This window comes from Lichenostomus cassidix, chromosome 3, assembly GCF_008360975.1.
Source record: "Lichenostomus cassidix isolate B80296 chromosome 3, HeHo_3.0, whole genome shotgun sequence".
Taxonomy (NCBI): Eukaryota; Metazoa; Chordata; class Aves; order Passeriformes; family Meliphagidae; genus Lichenostomus; species Lichenostomus cassidix.
In genome coordinates this window covers 69518877-69542274 of record NC_139483.1, presented here as the reverse complement: position 1 = coordinate 69542274, position 23398 = coordinate 69518877, and the positions used below count along the sequence as shown (strand labels likewise).

At 41.7% G+C, this 23398-nt stretch overlaps 1 protein-coding gene across 1 annotated transcript in view; it reads left to right on the top strand.

The window, feature by feature from the left end:
- The window catches only part of LIN28B (lin-28 RNA binding posttranscriptional regulator B), a 99994-nt gene extending 91636 nt beyond the window's left edge, over positions 1–8358 (top strand). Inside the window, exon 5 of the mRNA XM_085056264.1 lies at positions 3275–8358. Coding sequence (XP_084912390.1) covers positions 3275–3644 — 370 coding nt within the window. The 3' untranslated portion in view covers positions 3645–8358. The remainder of the gene's footprint in view (positions 1–3274) is intronic.
- Positions 8359–23398: the final 15040 nt, after the last annotated feature.

Sequence of the window (23398 nt, the reverse complement as noted above, 5' to 3'; positions counted from 1 at the left end):
ATACCTTAATGCCTGGGGGTGATGCCGTGTGTCGTTTGTGAGCTCTTTGAGGTGGCTGACCACTTCCATTTTGGTGTAAATCCCTTGAAAAGGGAAGGCATTTCAGAGCGAGGTGAGATCTGTTCTCCTGGTAAGTGATTGACAAAGAATGCAGTAATAGTCAAAAGAACTGAATAAATACCACCCTCCTGTGAAAGTCCAGGTACATCCCTGCTGGCATATATATTCTAATGTGACACTTCACCCAGATGCTTGAGTTGATTGGTAACAAAAAACATCCCCAAAAAGCCAAATCAGAGTTTAATCACAGCTGCCTCTGACTGAGGCTTTTCTTTTACAGTGACATTCCAGTGGCAATTTAAATAAATGCAAGGAATTACAATATTTTGCAAGTAGGACGTATTGATAAGTATATATGCAAAGGGTGACAGAGGCCATTTGAGTAGAAGCAGGGGCCCTGACAGCAGGTTCTTGGCCAAGTGGTGAGGTGAGATGGGCCGCTGAATTGGATAACATAGTGCATGCCATAGTGACTGATTAAATTGATTTGTCCATGGCTACTGCCTACCCTGCTACTGAGGCCCTTTACCCTATTTTCAAACTTTTTGTTTATTTTAAATATTCTAAATAGATGTGGTATTAAGGGAAAACAGAAATGTGCAAATGCATTCAAGCTATGAAATTCCATATTCCGAATTAAGATATAATACACAATTTCCAGAATGTCTACACACTCCTATGCTATACTCTATTACAATGCACTTATCCCGGGAACAAGTACGCTGCTAGAAACCGATAATAAAGGTAATGCGAAACACAATTCTCTAATATAACCTAAATTACAATCAATACCATATTTGTGAATTCTTAGATGCATTTATTGGGAGAAGATAAAACACTTAAAGATTTTTATTTGTTGCAGTTCTTCTCTTTCTGTAATTGCAAGGCTTATTTCCTTATTGTTTTATCCAGAAGGTGTTTAGAAAGCTTGTGGTGAAAACACATCTGAATGCCAGTTAGGAAGACTGAATGCTGAACATGCTGTTAAGTGGGGGTCACTAATTTGAAAATATCTGCAATGATTCGGGTGAAAGTAGTCAGAAGAATACTGTTTAATGGCTTGCAAATTACTTTTTTAACTATAAGAGAAAAAAGCTTGATGTTTTGGTCTTAGATCAGGATGTTTGGATTTTACAATGTACTTAGTATGTCATTTCCCCTCCTGTGCTAGCAAAATCAATACTAAGTGATAATGGGGCTTGTACATGTTTTTTTTTTTTGTGATTCAGGGGAAGCTTTGTTAGACTATGTGTCTCTTCATGGGTTAGTCTGTAGTATATGCAGACAGGGTAGTGTAAGCATAGTCTTAGAATTCCACTGGAAAAATCACATCAAACTTCAGTGCAGTGGTGACATCAAAATGGAAGCAGTTCATCTAAAATACATTATTGCAGTTGTTGTAGAAGTGCAGAGCTCATTGTACTGGGTCTGGTTTCTTCTTACTCATTTTTAGGGAAGATACAACAATAAATTACTGTGATTTCTAAAAAGGGTAGTGAACTTCTGTTCATCATTTAACATTTTAAATTATAGAAGATATGATGTAGGATATGATGGCATGCAGTGTGCCATGAGCAACTTGTGCTGTTTTTTCATTTGTCTGTGGAAATGAAGATATGGTTGGTATCTCGCCAGTGGTGATGAAGAGATGTGAAGTGGGGGGTGCCAGGAATTGTATCTTGGAGTGGATTTACCAATGTTAACGGCCATTTTGCATTTTTTTTAATTACATAGGTTTTGTCAATAGCATTTCTTTGCAAGGTAAAGCAAATTCAGTGGGTGAGACTCTGACTGTACATACAGCTTTGCATGGCTAAACTTCTTGATATTGGATAAACTAGTAGTGACTACTAAATACTTGGTGAAATAGTCAAACGGTGCCTTGTTACTTTCCAGGAATCTGAAACATAAAATATCTTTATGTGGGCTTGATCCAGAACACATTGCAGTATTTTGCATTTAGTTAGTTACATTCATTTTTTTGATCTTTAAGTTGACTCCATAGACCTATATATTTGTGCAATCTTTTTTTTTTTTTTTTTAATTAGTTGGTGATTAAGGGAAAACAACAACAAAATACTGGTTTAGTTCTTTCCAGTAACGTTAGATTATTATAAATCAAGTGTCTATGCATTCAGTGCAAGTTTTATAAAACAAAGAAACAGAAACCATACAAAAATAGCCAAAATAGAAAACTCAGTGGTGCACGTAAGGTCACCATGCCAAAGGCGTGTAATTATTTCTTTGTATCGTGTGTTAGAATAATGTAATCCAATAACTGGTGCTCCTGGTGCGTCTTACAAAGGATTCAGTAAGGAATTGCTGGAGAGTTCTTCAGGAGTCCCCTGCCTAACAAGGTTAAATAGAAGAGTCTTTGTGGGCTTCAGCCATTTCTGGGAAGAAGCCCTGGGAGGCTGGAGGAGGCTTCCGCACTCCTCGGCTCCCGGTGGCACCCATGGAAGGTGGCACCCATGGAAGGTGGCACCCCGGTCACAGCCGTGTGCACGTGGTTTGGGAGTTTTGAGAGGAAACAAACCGCCCTTGGTTCGTGCCTCTTGCCGGGGCTTTTTAGCTTTTACTTTGAACCGAACCCGTCAATGCCATTGCAGACCTTCCTCTCCCGCTGTAGAGGTTTGGCACAGAGCCCGAGGAGCCGAGGTGCCGGGCCCTGGGACAGAGCCATCGCCTGGCTCGTGGCAGGGCACTGCGTCCCTCCTCGGCTTTGGGTTTCCCTGGCTGGAAGCGCCGTGTCCAGCGGGACCGGGCTCCGGGAGCGGCCGAGCCGGAGCATCCCCGCTCGGCGCGGCGGCGGCAGGCGCAGGGACACCGGGACGGGCAGGGACACTGCTATGGACAGGGACACCGGGATGGGCAGCAACACTGGTCAGGGACACCGGGACGGGCAGGGACACTGCTATGGACAGGGACACCGGGACGGGCAGGAACGCCGGGACGGGCAGGGGCACCGGGACGGGCAGGGACACCGGGACGGGCAGGGACACTGGACTGAGCAGGGACACCGGGATGAGCAGGAACACCGGGACGGGCAGGGACACTGGGCTGAGCAGGGACACCGGGACGGGCAGGGACACCGGGATGGACAGCGATGGCTGGAGATCTGCTGCCCTCTAGTGGGGCTGCGCCCCGCGCCCCTAGGAAGCCTTGCCGTCGGATGTTGCATTGCATAACTCGCTCTGTCTCTGCTTGGTTTCAGATGCTACAACTGTGGCGGCCTCGACCACCACGCTAAAGAATGTAGTCTACCTCCGCAGCCAAAGAAGTGCCATTACTGTCAGAGCATCATGCACATGGTGGCGAACTGCCCCCACAAAACTGTCTCGCAGCAGCCCGCTAGTTCTCAGGGAAGACACGAAGCCGAACCGCAGCCTTCCACTTCTGCCTTCCTGAGAGAAGGGGGAGGAACGCACGGCTACTCGTCTCCATCGTACTCTCAGGAAGGCAGGTCGGAGATCTCGGAGCGCTCGGGAAGGTCACCACAGGAAGCTTCGTCGAGTAAGTTGTCTGCGTCGCCTGAAGAACCGAACAGAAAGGGGCCTTCTGTTCAGAAAAGGAAAAAAACTTAATGCATTTGTCATAATGTTCCGTTTCCTTTACCCTCTTGGGATGTCTACCTCATGCAAGTACAGGGGAAATAATTTCATTATCAGTAGCTGACCTGGAATTTTAACTACTGTTGAGGAACTGTGAATTTTTTTTTTCTTTAATAGACAAATCACTCCAAGTAAAATACATTTGAGCAGGGTGCATTACGTTTTACCTTCCGTGTGTGTGTATGAGTGTGCATGCGCGTGCGTGTATGTGTACGTATCTATAAATATATATTTTTCCATCAGCCCATTCTCCAGATCCCACCAGACATTACTGTGAAGCAATAGTCACAGTATCCAGTGTTCCTGAACTCACTCCTAGAACCTGTTTCCAAACATGTTCAAAAAGCAAACTAGAAAACCCAAGAAATCTCACTCAGAAACAAACCAAACCTGATAAACCACACACAGAACTGAGAGCAAGACTGTTACTTCTCTTGTGAACCAAAGGATACTTTCATATTTTAAAGCTGCCATATGGTACTAAAAATATTAAGACATCCCCCGTACCATCAATTTGAATTATTTCCTTTTTCATCTCCACGAAATAACAAAAACCGCCCCCCTCCCCATGCCAGTGCAGGGCAGTGACATGATTCAAGATGACTCTCATTGCCACCACCCTTTGTGGGTGAGGAGTTTAAAGCTCCAGAAAAGACAATGAATGTGTAGTTTCTGTGATGGTTTCTCAAAAAGTTTTGTTAAATTAATATGATTGTAATTGTAATTTAGATGTCTGTTGTGTAGGGGAGAATGTATAAGTTGTTACCAAACAGACCCTTTTGAGTGGTGTCAGGATAACATCCTGGTTAGCCATTTGTATTCTGTGAACATTTAGGGGACCTTGGTGGCAGTAGTAGCAGCAGCAGCAGCAATTTCTCTTGGTCCCAAGTAGTGTCCCTCAGTTTGAAGGGTCTTCCCCCTTATTTTCTGTGGAAATACCATGGAGAGAACTCCCTGGGGATTTTTATTGTTGTTGTCTGTTTGGGTTTTAAAGAAAGCAAAATGCAAAGCTAACGAGATCCTGGGCTAAATAGTTTCTTAAGAATAAAAGTTGATGGGTAGTTGGGGTTGCTCAGCCAGCCTCCCTTGCTGATGATACAGCATGTGGGCAGACCAGCCTGAGTGAAGGTACCTGCAGATTTGCCAGAAGCCCTGGGCATCATCTCCTTCCTGTGAACTGGGAGCTGCTGCTGACCAGCCTTGGTCCAGAGTGCACTAGGACCACACACTTCTGTGTGAAAGAGGAGAAAGATTGGTGGCCTCAGAGTGAGACTCCCTGGGCTGCAGGCCTTGCTCAGGGTTAATAGAGTTGGAGCCTATCAAAACTTCAAGTCGCTTTCCATTTGTAACTTTTGTATTACCAAGTCATACGTAAGATAACGTACTCTGACAAATCCCATTGTGGATGTAAGTTAATTAGAGAAACCTGTATAATCCTTAACATTGGCAATAAACACAGGCTGTTAAAGCTTGAAAGTGTCGGGTAGGTTTAAGCTCGGATAATCAAACTAAAGAAACAGCCTGCGTGAAAGGCTACAGCGAGCCAAAGTCTTACTGTGGTAACTCCTCTGCAGCCAATAGTTACAACAGGTATGCAGCTGGCTCATTGCATGGCCTTCCCCTTCCCAATTGTCCTGCCAGATGAGACTTTTACTGGTGCTGCTGCTGCTTCAGTAAACAGGTAATAATCAAACTCCTCAGTGAAGGGCACAATTTCTAGAGAATTCTTATGTGTGAATTCCTTGCCAGTGTTTGCAAGAATCTCAAGGTTTATACTGAAGTTCTCAGTATGCTAATGCAAAGCTTACCTTTGACGATATTGAATGTGATATATCTATAGAGAACTTCCTTGCCTTATGTAAGGATATTAAACTTATTTAAATTATGTAGACAAATCAAAGTGGCATTGCTTAACCTTCTAGTCGGTGTAAAAACCAGGTTAAACGGCAAAGATGCAAAACTTAGGTCACTTTGAAAATTTAAACCAAAGTTCCTTATAGAAATAGGCAATTGTGGATTTGAAAACTGGTCATTCCCTGTTTATATGTAAGAAGTTCAGAGCTGAGATGAGGAAATATTTACAACATGCAGATTTTTATTGGTGCTGTTTGAAATCACTGTGCGCACCAAAGTCAGACTGAACTGCTAAGAGCACATACCAAACCCTATCTTATTGTTGAAAGCTTAAGGTTTTATTTTTATATATTAGAATGTTATCACTGTTACATAACATACTCAGGACAAAGAACTTTGCTCAGGGAATATACCATGTAATGTTTTTTCTTTACAGAATAGTCTACAGACCTGCTTACTCAGAACAAACCAAATAGTCTTAGACCTTTTTGTCTCTGTATAAGTATTATGTACTGATATTAGTAACTACCTCTGAGTTGACATAGACCTACGTTTCTGATAATCAGATCTCAGCGTTTTGTATTGTAAGTTCCTGTGAAATGATGAAGTGGTATTCTGTACTGGTTGCTTATGTGAGCCTTTGTGTCTTTACATTCACAGGGTCTGAGTTTTCTGAGATGCTGAGCAACCACAGTTCCCACTGGTTTCCAGTTGGAGTTACTGGTGCTCAGGTTTTCTAGAAGGGGAGGGATAGGGGATGGGGGGTGGAGGGGGAAGAAAAAAAACACAAAAGCATCAAGCCCACTTTGTTTACATAGATGACAATAAAATTATTATTCTGTTTACAGCAAAAGGCTACCTCATATCTACTGCATGAACACACCTTTGTGCTGCTCTGGCCTTAAAGGTGGCTGTTGATCTATGGTACATTCTTTTTATCTGTACTGAATATATAACTGTTAGTTCACCACTGCAGACATGATGAATACTTGTTTAAGATGAAGCATCATTTGAAATTTTGAGATATTTTCAAACATTTCTTTGAAAGTTTTTCTTTTTCTGTCTAAAGGATTATGGGCACTGTTCGTGGAAATAAATAGTGAGACAAAAATGTACATGCCTAAGTTAAACATATAGCAGCATAAGCTGTGGCAGGGAACTACTTAGCACTGGGCTGCAGTAGGAAAAAATCTAGTTATATTCCTTCAATAGGCTGCTCCAAATAAGCAAAGAACCTTTCAAAGGAGGAGGCACAGACTGAGTTTGGGATTCTTCCTTCATGTCTGAGGACAAAATTAATATTCGGCGGTGTTTGCTCAGGCTAGATTTCCCTCTATTCATCAGCCTGTCCTTGCCAGAACGCTCAACAATAAAACTCATTTGAGTAGAAATAGTTCAAATATCTGCTCAGACAGATGTATTTTTCTCCTAACAATAGTGGAGATAAGGTTAAACCAGGAGCAAGAATCTCTCTGCTTCCCCTTCCCCCACCTCAAAATACTCAATGTGATTTAATTGTAAGGGACATTGTGAGGTATTTTTTACTCTTCCCCAAGGAGAGGTCACAATATTTAATTACATGCTACAAAAGTTAGGCCATGAGGAAGGCTTGTATTTGGAGGAAGAGCCAAATAACTTTTTACTGCAGTTAATGGTAAATCTGGCATTGTAATACAATTTGCAATATTTTGCCTTTAGCCAGCTTTCAGGGAGTGCCAAACACCACATTTGGATCCTACCTCTTCCCGTTGCAGGCCACCTGTTTCAGCCATTTTACTCTGCACCAGTGTTATCCTGGAGTTCCTGCTTGGTCACACTTAGTTTTGTTAATAGAACCCCATTAATAAAAAAAGTGCTTATAGATCTTGTACCATTCTTTGTAAGAAGAATTATAAAAGAACATGGGAAATCGCATCGAGTCTTTAATTTAATTAATTTATCTGTTAAGAAATGTTTATCATAAAAAATATATATGTATTCCCCTGTGCTAGATATAAAAGTGATTGGGAAGATATGTACATGTGCAGATGCACTGATTTTAATTTCCTAGAAGTCTTAATGAGATTTGAGTACTGTTTTAGAAACAAGCAGAGCCTTGTTAAATGTGTCGATCTTATTTTGCTTAGTTTATCAACAGCCTCTTTAAGATCCAGTGGTTGTGTTACCCCTGTTAAAACTGTTGACTGATAACAAGAGGTTGATCTATGAACACATGCTTCTCTTTTTTTATATAAACCAGAGCTGTGTATTAGCAGCTGTGGCAGCATTTTTCTGAGAATGTTTAAAAGTAGCAAGGTGTTTGCTACCACTGTCATTGAACCAAATGTATGAGCAACCATCTTTACAAAGGATAATGCTTTTGACTACCTCTTGGATTACTAAGTTAAGCAACAGCTGTCTGACATCACCAGACTGGCTTAAACTAGTATGTGTTGCTTGTGATAATAATAACAATAACCATACTAGAGACCAAAGTGAACACTGATTTCTATATGTCTTTAATACTGTGTCTTATCTAGTGTTTTTAAATTATCTTCTGTAGTATAGATTACCTCATTGTCCATTTTGACTTGTATGTTGTTTACAAGGTGAAATAAAAGAAAAATCACTTGAATTTTATGTTGTAAGAAAAAAGCCGTGAGTTGAAGTTTTGAAGGTCATTTCACCTGTTTACTGTCTTGAGGGACTGAAGCACTGATTGCCTTTCTACATATCATGTATTTTATATTCTCATTTCATGCCTAATGTCTTTTTTTTCTTGTCAGTCATGGATATTGTGAGGTTTAAAGGAATTACTTGATTAAAAATAAAACATATAACATTGGCATTTACAGTGAGCCTTTGAGATTTGCTTTATTTACTTGGTAAAAATGCACTGCACATCACTGGCGAGTTTCCATTTGCACCTATGCTCACTTAGTTTTGGGATATTACCTTCAGAAAAAATAATCTTAGTAATATAAGCTGTTGTTGGGGGGAGGGAAGGAGGAATATGATTAATTCATACCTGGATCATACTTGCAGTGCTGCAGAAATTGTACCCCAAAACCTATTCAGCTGTTGAAATTAAACTGCAAGATTATAGCTTTTGGTACTTACTCTCTGTGAGAATACACTGGACACTAGAGCTATCAGACATTTAGGTTATTCTCTGGAATGAAAAGCTTTTGGTATTTTAAGCATCATTCCATCTTTATTACTTCTTCCATAATCAGTAAGCTTGTATATGTCTATTTCATGCTAATTTAAACTGAATTGAAGAGGGGTTTCTTTTTAGAAAGGAAAGTGCTGTCATTTTTCATTACCTGGAAATTCCTTCTCTAAATTACATAAAGTGTTATTAGTGACTTGGACAGCATTAGCTCATCATTCTGTATTAAAATATTTGAGGACTTGTATACGCCAGCTCCAGTGCCTCTGTTTCAACACAGGGCTCTACATGCAGGTGATTAATAGCAAAATTTAACAATCTCTGCTGATACAAGGGGGGAAATTTTTTTTTTTCCTATTTGTACAAACATGAAAAACAAAACTACCTACTACTCTTCTAGTCACAGAAAACTTCCAATTACTTCCCTCTCACCTAACCCCTCTAATACATGTCCTCAAAAACCAGGGAGCTACGAAGATGTGTCCAGATCACATGTCTGGTCACACCCAGTCATGTCCCCACCTCACTCCTAACCTGCACCCAAATGGTTTCATCACTTTCCTGGAATGTGGAAGAGGTGACTCTCAATTCTCTTGGCTAAGTTCCCCCCATATGTTCCACTTCTTGTGACAGTCATGAGGAGTGAGGCTTTCTTAAAAACATTTGACGAGTTCTCTGTGAAGAACACAGTTAATTTCAGAATTTCTTATAGTGTATGAAAGACTCATCATACCTATCTCATTCCCTGAATACCACTCGACTTTTTCCTGATAACAGAAATATCCCAGATACAAATAATTTCAGATTTTTTCAAGTTTGTACAATTAGCCCTTGTACTTCCCATATATTTGCACAGGAAGACACGCTGTGGTGGACAGGAGGGAATTAATTCTGTGGATGTACTCTTACTGATACGAGTACAATTTAGGTGATGTCTGGATTAATTAATGTAAACACCATTTTGGCAAAGTGCTCCGCTGTTTCCACTGTCATCTGCTGCCTGCAATGCTGTTGACCTCTAGAATGACCAGTCCCCTCAAGAGCAGGTTACTCTGCACTGGTTACTATTTTTTCAATCATTGGCCACTGCATGATTGCAGAGTAGTTGCCACCAAGCCCCAGGCACATTTTCAGGCTGCTGATGCTCAGTTAACATGCGGCTGGTCAATTTTTGTTTGCTGGCTGTTCAATATTCAGCCCCGGGCGTTACTTGCTGCGCAGCTCTTAGCCTAGATATCCAGGGCTGGAGCTGCCACACAGTTCATAAACCAACGAAGATGGACTGGTGGTGTTAGTAACGTTGGGCCAGCCAGGAGAAGGTGAACTAGGCAGAAAGAATAATGAGCCTTAGGTGTCCATCCAGGTTTAGATGCTTACAACCCGTTTATTTCCAAATAATCCAGGATTCCAAGCCAGGAAGTACCAGTTGTTTATCAAGTTTGACCTACTGTATGGCACAGGCTATTAAATTCAGGGCAGTTACTACGGCACTGAATTTTAGCACTCGGCTTTACCTGGAGCCATGTTGGCTTGGGTGCTTTAAGCATATTTTCTAATTGGGCTTCAAATCAGGCCTGAATGCTTTTGAGAAAAAAAAAAAGAGATGCTCTGCTCTGTGACAGCTTTAATCAGCTGCTGCTAACAAGTAGTGCCTTGTTTCTAGTTTCACTGGCTTCAACTTCTAGCTCTTTGTCCACTATAATAAAAAGTCTTATGTGCACCAATATGGAAACTCAAACCTTTTGTTTGTTTGTTTTTAAAATGATAGACAAGACCCAAGACCCAATATCTTTTTTTTTTTAAATGTGGAGTTCCCTCCTCCTTTATCATAATTTTGAGAAACTTGCTACTTGCCTCATTCAGAATCCTTTAATTTCTATGCTGGGATAGCGTATCAGCTCTGGCTTTAAAATCAGCCTTGTTGCACTGCCAGTGTTGGTCTTCAGTGTCCTAGAAAAGTAGTTTTTTTGTCTTCTTTCCCTTTTAGAAATGTGCTGGATTATCATGCACGGGGCTATTTAAAGCAATTAGTTAAAAATACCCCATCAAAACCAAACCAAACAAAATAATAATAATAAAAAAGCTCTAAACTACCAAACCCACTTCAGTTGGAGCACCCAAAATGTTTGAGGCAATCAGGCTAACCAGACATTTTGGGAAATACTGGCTGAAAGTTACTAGAATAATGTAGACTAAGTTAAATTTGGAAGTATTTTGGGAACTGCCTATGAAAGAAAGCAGCAATGCCGTTTCTCCCCCAAGGCAGCACAGCAAGGGTGGGGGCTTGAAGCGCAGCAAGTTCCTTTCCATTCAGCCCCCGTTTCTTTCATCTCTCTTTGACCTACACTGACAGCTGTGACAAAAAGTCACAGTCAAGCCTGCTGAACCGTAACTTCTCTGGAGTTTCAAGCCTGAGAGTTTCTGAAAAGCAGCTGTCTTGCACAAAGCTGCGCAGAGAGGAGCAGAGGCTGCCCCCACAGAGACCCTCTGCTCGGCTGCTGCAGCATGGGAGGGTGAAGGGGACAGGCACAAGCACCACACCAGCAGTCCCTGAGCCCTAGGATCCATTTTTCTGTCAGCAAAAGCCAAGGGGAATTAAAGCAAAAGAACTCCAGGAAGAGACATATGGTTTCAGCACCAGGTGATTAAAAAAAAAAAAAAAAAGTAAAGAAAAGAAAGGGAAAAAAAGAGGGCAAGGTTTGCTAGCCCCTCTGACCAAAGAATCTGGAAAAAATAGGATTAGTGGAAGCTCCTGGAGTTCGGGGACAGCCTATCAGGGGGTTTCAAAGAGCAGCAATAGGCTCAGGTGCCATTCCATCTGTTTCAGTAATGTTCCATTTTCAAATGAGGGACTGGGGTTGTTTCTCCTGATGGCTTGTGAGAAAGTGATGGCCATGAATTGACTTGAATACTAAAAGTTACAGCCTTGCTCCCCTGCCTGGATTGGGTTTGCTGGCAGGATTTGGGGAGTGTGTGGGGGGGAGGGTTACAGGGGTGTCTTCTGTGAGGAGCTGCTGTAAGCTTCCCCATGTCTGACAGAGCCAATGCCAGCCAGCTCTAAGGCAGACCTGCCACTGGGCAGGGCTGAGCCCAGCAGTGGTGGTGGTACCTCTGGGGTAACATTTAAGAAGGGGAAAAATACTCTTCACAACTGCAGTTGGAGAAAGGAGTGAGAACATGTGAGAGAAAGAGCTCTGCAGACACCAGGGTCAATGAAGAAGGAGGAGGAGGTTCTGCCAGCCTGGAGCAGAGATTCTGCTGCAGTCCTTAGTGAAGACCCTGGTGAAGCAGCTGTGCCCCTCCAGCCCATGAAAGTCCATGGGGGAGCAGGTGGATTCCCAGAGGAGGCTGTGACCCTGTGAGAAGCCCACACTGGAGCAGGATTCTGGCAGGACCTGTGGCTCCATGAAGAGAGAAGCTCACTCTGGTGCAGATTTGCTGGCAGGACTTTTGACCCCATGGAGGACCTGTGACACTGGAGCACTCTGTTCCTGAAGGTCTGCACCCTGTGGAAAGGATCCACACTGGAGCAGTTCATGAACAACTGCAGCCCATGGGAAGGACTCACTTCACTGGAGAAGTTTATGGAGGACTGTCTTCCTTTGGAGGGACACTGCCCTGGAGCAGGGGACCAGTGTGAGGAGTCTTCTCTCTGAGGAGGAAGGAGGAGCAGAGACAGCCTGTGATGAACCTTCCACAGTCCACAATGCCCCTGCACTGCTGGCAGGAAAGAGATAGAGATTTTGGGAATAAAATTAAGCCCAGAAAGAAGGAGAGGGGATGGGATGTGTGAAAGTTATTTTTGGATTTTATTTCTCATTATACTACTCAGATTTGATTGGTAATAAATTACACTGATTTCCCCCAGCTGAGTCTGTTTTGCCCTTGATGGTGACTGGAGATTGATCTCTCCCTGTCCTTATCTCGACCCATGAGTCTTCCATAGCATTTTCTCTCCCCTGTCCAGATGATCAGGGAGTAACAGAGTAGCTTTGGAGGGCACCTGGTATCTAGCATGGTCAACACACCACAGTGCCCGAAGTCAGGAGCAGCTGAGAATATTTCATCTTGAGCCAGTGCTGAGAAGCATCCTTCCTCTGGATGCTCTGCCTAAGAGTTGCCACAGTTGTGCTGGATGAAGGCCATGAATTTCAAAAGGGAAGGTAAAAACTTGTTGCTTAAAACCTCACATTGATTTCAGGAAACAACAAGGGAGGGCCTGAAGTCCCAGCTGTTTGACCAGACAGCAGAATCTCTACAGGTAGTGGTGTAAAACCTCCCTTATTTTATCTGCTCGTGATTTCCTGCTGTACAGCTTGACAAAGTGGCAAAGGCAGGCCTAGGGTTCTTCACAATTTTTCTGCAAGAGGAACATTTTCTGAGCACCCTGGCAACTGGTAGGTTTTTGGGACTGGGAATGACAATACACTGATCTATCTCGGAGGTTTAAAAGTTATTTTTCTTTACAAACAAGAAATTTTTCAAATCAACAGCATTGACAGTGCTTTCCACAGCAGGAATCAGGACCAATTTCCAGGTGAATCTTTTCAAAGAAAACAGCCTACTTGCCTCTTTTTACATGGATTTGAAGCACTACAGTGAGATACAGGCACAACAGGAACAAGGAAGGTAATGGAAGAAAATACACCAATCAGCACAGATCTTGTGCCCTTAAGTAGCACAAGGCATTTATTAGCTTGCAGCTAAGAGCTACAAGCAGTTACCAGAAAAACCTCGTCACCCTCATGAGTCACACAGGGACATGCTATACTCACTCAAAATCAAAACAAAATCATCCATTTCCTGGAACACTACCAGCACAAAGCCTAAGTGAAGTGACAGGATACAAGAAGAAAGGGCTGGTAGAAGAATAAAGAAGGTCAAGAGTCTCTTTCAATTGGTTTCCTCTCGCTACAGAGAGACTCTGGCAGGTCCCAAGAGCCATGGGGCTCCTGGGGTCACCCGGAGCCCCCAGTAGAGCTTCCCAGGCCCGTGCCGGCACTGCCAGGGTCCACCCACACTCATCGCCCGGCGCCTCTTAAGTGTCCATCTAACCTATTGCTTCTGAGCCTGGCTTTGTCCCCACTGAGTCAAAGGGGGAAGGATTTGGGTCACTGTGAGCTTTTGTTAGAAAGGTTCCCTAAATTAGCTCCTCTATTTGAGATAAAAGAAGGAAGGGGTCCATCTTTATTTTCCCCATTCACCCACCGTAATTACTCCGTCTCATCCCTGTCTGCTATTCACAGGCTCTCAGCAAGGCCCCAGCAGCCAGGTCACAGGTCAGCACAGAGGACAAGCCCCTGCTTCCCTGAAAAGGATTGAAATGTCTTAAGCACAGCTTCAGCAGCTTCCAGAACGTGCCAATTCCTTCTGAAAAAGTGGGCTTGGTGAGCCACACCTGCAGTGACATGGCAAGGAAACTGCAGGTCTGGAAATCACTGCTCCTGCACTTCATTCTCTGGTAACCACTTGGTTTGCTCAGTTAATACACCCCAAGTCTCTTCATAGTGCATTGCTTTATTTCTCCAAATTATGTAGCAATGTACTTGCCTTGTGAATTTTCAGATCTATTCAGCTGCCTTGTTTGTATCTTTATTTTTAATTCAATGTGTTATTTTGTTGTTTTTGTGATTAATAGTCACAGGGCAATTGTACTTTTTGTCTAAGGCCTGGGAGAAGACCATAGCTGTACATTTCATATTAGAGCCAGTACTTGACATGTACCCAGATTTCTAACAGCCCCTCTAACTTCTTATGATACAAGCTCTTCTATGCTAGGTCTTTTACACAGAAAGAATTTCCTGAGAAAACTAACTTCAACAATTATAATAACACTTGCTCTTGAGTTCCCATATAGCAGTAGCTGCACCAGAAGTCAAATCCCCAGATTACACTCAAAAGGCCAACAGGAACATGATTTATTGTTCCTGCATTGAGTCACCACCTCTGGGTTTAGATACTCACTATGAAGAACTAGGAAAACCAGATTATCCACAGCAAGTATCTGTAACAAACTATTGCCAGTAGCCCACAAGTTTGGATACACCAAAACCAGGCTACCAAATGGTCCAAAAATAACAGAGGTGACACAAGCACAGCCCTATGGAAAGGCTTTGGGGTGGGGGACATGAGCACTGTGTTACTCTGTGGCGAGAGCAAGTGCCAGGGCTCTTCTGCTCTCCAGCCCTGTGCTTCCCAAGGCATCACAGAGTCACAGGAGGAAAAGAAGTTCCTGTAGGATAACTCTTACTTTTTATTCCCACACTTCACTTACGTTCCAACACTGTACTATTTTTTACTTCTTTGTGCCATGCTAGCAGCTTTGTCCCTGATGGAAATTGGCAATGGATGAAAGAGGACAACTGATATTTTCACTCATGTTTTCATGTAACTACTAATATTAAAGACCCATATATTTTTGTATCACTCTTCCAGATAGCTCCTCTCCTGAACCATGTCCAGATAGATCCCCACTTCCATTGAAGCTCAGGGTGGCACCTACATTCAGCAGTGAAAATGCCCTAATGAGGCTGAGTCTCATCTGTGGTAGCTACATCAGTGACCTTCCTCCTCTGAAAGGGAGTCTGAAGTTCCTGTCATGGGTCCAGCCCTGTTCCCTGCTCTCAGTACTGATGGGGGGATGGAAAGTGTCCTCAGATGGCATGAAGCTAATAGGGATGGCTGCAGGCACTTTAGACAGAGAACATTTAGCAGGGTAGATTTCAACAATGTCAGTCAGGGTGCAGTGCCTTTCCAGAGGACACAGCATACCTGCAGATTATTTGGCAGCACTGGGATAGAAAGAAATAAGAAAATTGTGATGTGTCAGCTACTGCATGTGTATCTACAACTTGAATTTTTGCTGAAAGAAGTTTGTTTGAAAAGGTACACATAAAAACATCATAAAATGAAACCTGAGAGAATTTGCTATGTTCTGGCATCAGTGCCAAGGATCCAGCTGGAGCAGCTTTTCTAGTTGAAGGTACCACAGCATAAGGTGACAACTTCTGGTACAAGCAATGAATGCAAAAAAATACAGCTCTGAGGGTAGGCTGAAAGAAGAACATGTCTCTCTTTTAGCAGTTTCCTTTTACAGGGAAGGCTGGCTCAAAGGGACTAACAAACAGTTGTTTTCCAAGCCCAATGGAGAGGGAAAAGACCCCAAAATACTAAAACCAGTTTACTTTAACACCACTTTTGAACAGGTCAGCAGCATACCTACTGAAGTACTGAACACCCACTTTGCTGACCTTACAACGGGGGAACCCTGGGTTGGGCTAGACAAGCCCAGGACAAGGGGTTTTATCTTTCCCTGTCTCATTCTGAAGGGGAAGGGGCCATCAGGGAAGAGAAGAGCTAGCTGGAATCTGGAATGCCTTAGGACTGCCACAGCAGCAGCTGCAAAAAAGAATCTGCTGCCTCCCTGCTATTCTGCACAATGTACAAAACCCGAATGAGGCAGGCTTTGATAAGAAATATCCCATTTACCTGGCCATGAGGGTAGCACTCACTCTGCAAGAGCCATACTTCAGATGCCAAAATTTCTTTAATAACAGCTCAGTAGATGTAATCTTTTGCTTTTCACAGTACAAGCCAAAGCTGGGCTTGGATATTAGTGCATTGCAGCTAATGTACATAGCATTCAGTCAACAGAGCTGGTAAGCAGAACAAAAGGAGTGTAAGAAAACACATAAGAGGGTTTGTGCATAAGAAGGTTTGATTTTCCAAACTGAAGTGCTTGGAAGTGCCAGATGACAGTGGAAATTCTCCAGAAACCTTTTCCCCTTTGGAAAAGAAGAATAATTTTTTCCTCACTGCAGGAGCTATTAAAATATTTCCCCTACTATTTATATACATCATCTCCCTTTTGTTCAGATTGACTGCTGGGGATTTCCATTAATTTCAGCAGTCAGCACTTTTTAGTACTTCTAAATGCACTGTATAGCACGACAAATATGGCGCTGGGCAAGAGCAGAACTCAGATCAGCTGCTTCAAGACACAAATAGCTGAGTGATCATTCTTTCCATGACATGATTATGTTACTGCACAATTGATTTTTTCTCCTTGTCTTTCCTCAGTAGGCTCTGCTGCACGTTTCTCAGAGAGGCAGAGAAAGCATCTCTAAGAGGAAGACAAGAATCAGGAAGAGAGATGTAAGGTTTAAATTGTATTGTTGCCTGTGGTACACTGATGTATCTCTCTGAGCTGCTTTAGTGGGAACATCTGTCTGGGAAAGTCATGCAGCTTACAGATCAACCACACATCAACACAATTCTGTTCACTTTAGTATCTTTCCCCAAAAGTCTGTGATCACAGCCATACTTAAGCACCTCAGCCTGGAGCAATGTTGCCTCCATTGGTTACTTTGGCACCAGAAGACATACTCTAAGCTCATCTGGCTCATCCCCAAGCCTGAAGCTTTCACACACTTCCACAGTCTCTGCTAAATCCATGTCTTTCCAATTAAGTGTGGCTGGATTTGGGGTTTTTTTGTTTGTGGGTTTTTTTTTTTTCTTTTGGCCTCCCCACTGATATTGACAGCATTTGCAAAAAACAAAGCTTCTCCCCAGCAGAGGCTGCTGTTTGTCTGCATTCATGTCTTCCAACATGAGCAATTCTTAAGATTTCTGCTCTGATGAGCAAAACAGCACAAATTCCAGGGTGCTCTTGCACACAGCTCATTGCTGTTACAGTGACAGACAGTCAAACAGAGCTCGTCTAGGTTCATGCCCTCGGGCTGCTCTGGAAGAAACACTTGTGCTGGCTGAATACATTCTAGAAGCAGTTTAGAGACAGGCTTGGCCATAATACAGCCTCCCAACTTCACCTTTCCTGACCCTGACAAGGTACCTGCAGCAAAGAAAAGGTACCAATTCAGTTCTCTTTGCTGCTTCCCATTTTAAGGCAATATTCAGAAAGCAATTATTTTTCTGAGAGGTTTGTGATGAGTGGAGATACAATTTAAAAGCAGTCTCCATTCATTAAGACAGTCAATGTAGAAAGAAGCTGGTTTGAGCTGAGTGCAATGAAAACAACTTGTGGACAAACTCTAATTAGATCCAACTGCCTGATTTAAATTAATATCACAGAAAAATTCCATGGTAATAACCCACAGATATATACCACCTATGTGTTCATGTACCAGTTAGGATACAAGCTAAATATGCTGAACCCAAAACATTGTTTGTTCTGCAAAGAAAACCAGGGGTTTCAGTAAAACAAAACACAAAAACAAACCCCACTCATCCTATTACAGATTTGCTTTCAGAGGTTATTTTAGGGGATTTTATTTATCTGTTGCTTTTTCACCTGCAAACGTTCAGGTCCACTTTACTAGGAAAAGGCACCAGAGGGAGCAGATATTTGTTGCAGTATTAAGAATCCCAAGTTCTCCAGGAATCACACATTAAAAGTGTATTTTCTTGGTCTTTTACTTGTCCCACCCTCTTCAAATAGAGCTCACAATACTAGGTTTAAGCAATTAAAGGATGTCCAGAACACACCTTTTTTTTTTGCCAAAAACAAACCCACAACTTTTTAACAAACTAATTTTTTCTATGTAAGTAATATAATTTCCTCTTTGACATTTAAGTAAGGATTTGTATTTAAACTTTCCCATTGCATAGGATGTTTTATAACATAGCCACTGCACATAAAAAACCATCTTCTATTCAATCCACTTTAAGTCAAAGAAACAGTAATCTGCTAGGCACTTAGTCCTCCAAATATAATGATAGTTTATGTCAGTACAAGTCTTTTTTTCCTGTTGCTAATTATACAGTTTAGTGGTGAGCACATAAAAGGCTACAAATGAACATAATAAAGTTTCTTTGATAACTGTCCATACTGCCAGATGTGTTCAAAGAAGGAAACAGGGAAGGCAGCAGGAAAGACACAGGGAGCCAGATAACCCCCACAATGCTTGCATGAGCTTCATTTCTCTGTGGGATTTCCAGAGGAGCAATTCCATTTTGGCATCCTCACCACCAAGCACCTTTGGATTTTAGACAAAAGTGTACACTTGCAAAAATGAAATACCAGCTGGAACACATGACTAAACCTGCCTTAATTCACAGAAGAACAATCCCCTGTGGAGGTATAAGGTTCAGGGAGCATGCAGACTCTTTGCCCTGCACTCAAGACCACTTACCTCAGCCCATAGATCACAACAACATGCACCACTGCAGCAGCTTCTGAGCATCCCAGAAATGCATTTCAGTGGATTTTCCCAAGCACAGAGGACAATCTCACTCAACTCCAAGAAGACAGAGATCATCTCTTACACACCTGTATGCTGATTTTATCCTGCTGACTCACCCTCCTCTTTCCTCACACCCAGCCAGATGAACCAGCTGTCTCCACCTGGGTTTCCCTATTGCCACTGGTCCTTGTACAATCCCAGTGCCAAGATATAATCCTGTTTCCCCAGCTCAGCTCAGAACTCAGTCTTGATTGTGCTTTGGCATCAACCAGTGTGCTCCAGGAAAGGGAAATGGTGGAGGTGTGATGGGAAAATACCCACCAAAAATAATACTGTGATCCTAACTTTTACTAATATTTTAAAAAAATGCCTCTCAAGTCCTGCCTCTGAGCAGGTTTCTGTCTCTCTCCCCTGAAAGTGACTGCATGCCTCATGCCTCCACACTCATTCCAAAGCCCTTAGAGATCAGGACAAATCCAATTTAGTCAGGAATGTGTATGTTACCTGCCCTTTCTAAGGCTTAAGCCAGCAGCCCAACCAAAGAACAGTGCCACGGCCAGATTTCCTGAGTACTCCTGCACAGAGAAGTAGTCTAAGGCACCAGGTTGTGCACTAGACTGGGAGATTAAATTTGCAGCCTTTTGAAAAGGATTCCCTCCTCCCTTGTCTCTTTGTGGACCTATGACAGCTTTTGAAAAATTAAACAAGGAGAAAATGCAGAGAAAAAACATAGGTTGCTGTTTGGTTTTCTAAGTCGTAGTCCTCATAAAGTGTCCTTTGAAAGCCTAAGTAAGTACTTCCAGACATGAGTGATGAAACCCTGGAAATTTTTGGCCACAAAAAAGTTTTTATAGAAAAAGCTTTTCATAAAGATTTGGAGACAAACCCAAGTACACCGAATGAGAAAAAAAAGTACAAAGTAAAACTCCAGAGGGTGGTGTGTTCAGGGAAATTATTTTGAAAAAACTGCAGGACTACAGGCATTTAAAAGCTTAGAAGATTCATATTTCTTAGCAGTATTTCGCCAGACAATGTCTATACTATTATTAAATTCCTTAGTTTTCTGGAACAGGACAGAGCACTGAGTGACAGTGAACACAAGAGTGTTGATGGAATAGCATACAAGTGGATGCATGTCAAGAGGCACTGCCTTTGATCTGTTCTTTGCTATGAAGGATGACAGGGAGTTGTTATCCCAAAAGCACTTTGCACAGGAAATCAGGATGTGGCTGTAACAGATATTAATGCCCCAGGAGAAAGCTAAGGAGCAATTCAAGCATGGTAAATTGCAGTGACTGAGCAGTATTCAACTACAGTAGGTGTAATACTGGAGGTTGTAGTTATACTAACACTCATCCCTGTGCAAAGCCCTAACATTTATTTTACTTCTGACTTAGGGGTCTTAAAGAATTTTCTGGAAAGGAAAGCTCTCAAGGCTTCTAGAGGTATTAGATTTGTAACTTATTTTATATGCATTAAATGCTAAGTAAATATTTTCATGAATTAAAATCCAGCTAATATTTAAGCTCACTGAAAATGCTTTGTTCTGCCTGTAGTCATAATAACTTTAGCAATGGAAAAGTATTTTGCTTTGTTAAATGGCCCAAAAAGAGCCATCAACTTTTGCAGTGTTGTTGAGCCACTCCAAAATGCTCTCCTTACTAAAAAAAGAGTATAGAGATCATATTGCAATCAATCCCAAGTGATCCCACAACTTTTGCCTCTGTATTGCATCTCTGCACTCTCTAATGACTTTCATATTATCATCAGCATGCTCTCAGGAAGTTTACATGTCAGGGCTAATTAACTAGGATGGTTTGTCTTCCCTTATTAATCCCCTAAGTACTGAAAACCCATTCCCCTTTAAGCAGGAGCAGCTGTGACCAACATGGCATCAGAGATGCAAAGCCAGCATTTTATTCAGAAGCACTTGCTACAACATTTCTGAGAGAATAATTAAAGTAACTCTTGTTGTAATTCCAGTAATAAGGTTAAAATGAGTCATTACACTTTGACTTCCCGAAACTCCATCCAAGCCATTTGTGACTGCCTATTGTGCAGGATGTTGCTCTAGAAATTGCTGCCTTCCACATCAAAAGATACTTTCCAAGTCTGTATTTTTACAATTAGGCTCTACCTAGATGCCAAAAATTTACTGAAGAATTAAGCCCTTGCCTTTTAATTGTATCAGTATCACTATTATTTCTTTCTTTTTTTTTTTTTACTTAAACACTTCTTTTGTTAGATCTTTCTTTTGCTTACTAATGCATATATCAAGTGAAGTAGCCTGTTTTCCATAAGGAGATTATAATTCAGTTGTCCTCATTTCTTGAAGGGAAACAGTACAGGAAGAAAAATAAGGCATTTAGTATTTGCATATCAGCTCAACACATTTTATCTTTTGAATTTAAATACATTGGGCTTATTCATAAAATCATTATTTCAAAACAAGGGTTATCTAAAATACATTCATAAAATTGAAAGAGTTTTGGTTGTTGAATTAACCTTTTCTACACTTGCCATTTACTGAAATGTCCATCATGGAATAGAACCAGAGAGGTGTTTTTCAGCCTGTAGAAATACATGTGGCTCATGGCTAGCATGTTTCTTTACATTAATTGAGGTCTAGTGGTTCACCAGCTCTGCCACAACACACCTGACTTCCTGAGTGCTGGGCTACACCTGATTTTCTGAATCCTCTCTAAATGCCCAAATTAGTTTTTTTCCCAGCTTTGGCCAGTTTCACTGAAGCAGATTTACCTCCTGGGATAGGAGCACACAAGCTCCTGTGTGTGTGATTGATAGCTCAGTCAGGTCCACATGAAGTTAATTCCACACAATTTAAGAGTGAGACTAGCAGTACTTTGCTGTGAGAATGGAACAGAGCCTTAAGTGTATCTCTAAGACAATTCTTGATAGAGCTAATTGATATCTTTTAGTTCAGTCTCCCTGACACACATGGTACTCAAGATGCATTTTTATATATACAAAATCATTGAAATCACAGAATTCTCAAAAAAAAAAAAATTTAGTGAAGTACCTCTCATTTTTCCCCCACAGGCATTCTGGTTAGTAAACCAATTATTTGCTAGTGTAGTTCACATCTGCTGCATGGTTACAGTTATGACCAACAGAACATGGTGTTCTGATTTTAAAAATATATGTTGTTTTACGCTTGATTTACTAATTTAAATTAATATTACCTTGAAATTAGCAAACCATGTGTTTACAGCACATCTTCTACTGCTGTACACAAACTCTCCTTTAAATCTGAATGGTTACATGATGCTTTTCCTTAACCTCCTGCAACAGCAATGGAAAGGGGTGTCTCATTCAATGCAGAAAATCAGTTTACAGCCTGTTTTAACTTCTGTTGTCTGAGAACAACTCTGCTTGAAACAACAGGGACAGAAGAAAACAGACTCTGGAAGTTGTGCTTATGAAGTAGTCTTATTTCCTATTAATTTTAACCATTTATCACGAATTTAAAAATTTTCAGTTAGGCATTTTCAGGTAATAAAACATATCACTTTTGGTAAACTAACATAGTTATTTACTATTATCTGTGGTGTTACGGCTGTAGCATCCTTAACTTATGTGATGACTTGGTTCATGCTCCCAGGCACCAGACAAGGGGTCACGGTCCCGAGCCAGGGATGCACAGTGGGTACACAGATCTCAGCTCCTGCAGGCCCTCCCTGATTATTAAGACAAATTCTATAATAATTCAGGAGATGCAGTCTCTCCAGGCATTGCATATTGTTTGAATTGGTAACAATGCATGAGAAATTGTTCTGGTGGAGAAGGAAGATGTAGGAACTGCTATTTTTATTTCATGCACTCTGCACTTTCTAGTTGTTGCTAAACTGTATGAGCTCTACTGCACCACTTTGGTTTTCCTCTTTAAAGGAATTTGAAAACTATCAGAAGTTTGGGAAAATGACATGAGGACAAGGACATGACTCACTGTAGCTCCTCAAAAGTAAAATATTTCCCATTTCCTCTCTTACTCTCCCAGTAGCCAAGGGGCAACCTAAGAGATATGGCCACTGTCCCTGAGACATCGACCTAACAATGATCTTAAACTATTCCATCCCCTCCACCAGAAGTCAATGTGCTGCCTTTTGCACATCTGTGGTCTGAAGATATTTTGCACCTATTTACACAACTTAGCAAGTATGTCTCAGCTCTGTGTGCCATTTTTAATAATGCAAAACTGTCGGAAGCAGAAGACACAATGATGCAATATTAAACACTAGATTCAAATTCCCAGAAGCAGGAATGCTGACAACACAGGTCAAACTTCCCATTGCTTAATGTGTGTCTTGATATTGTATGAGCTTTTAAGGAAGGAAGAAGCAGCTTATATAACTTGGATGCAGGCTGATTCAAGGATGTTCTGTCAGGATAAATTTTAGAAATAAAATATGGAATGACACAAACAAAAAACCCCAGCCTATGACACTACTGATTGATTGAGAGTTGACACCAAAAGTCTGTTATTCTGTAGATCAGTTTTG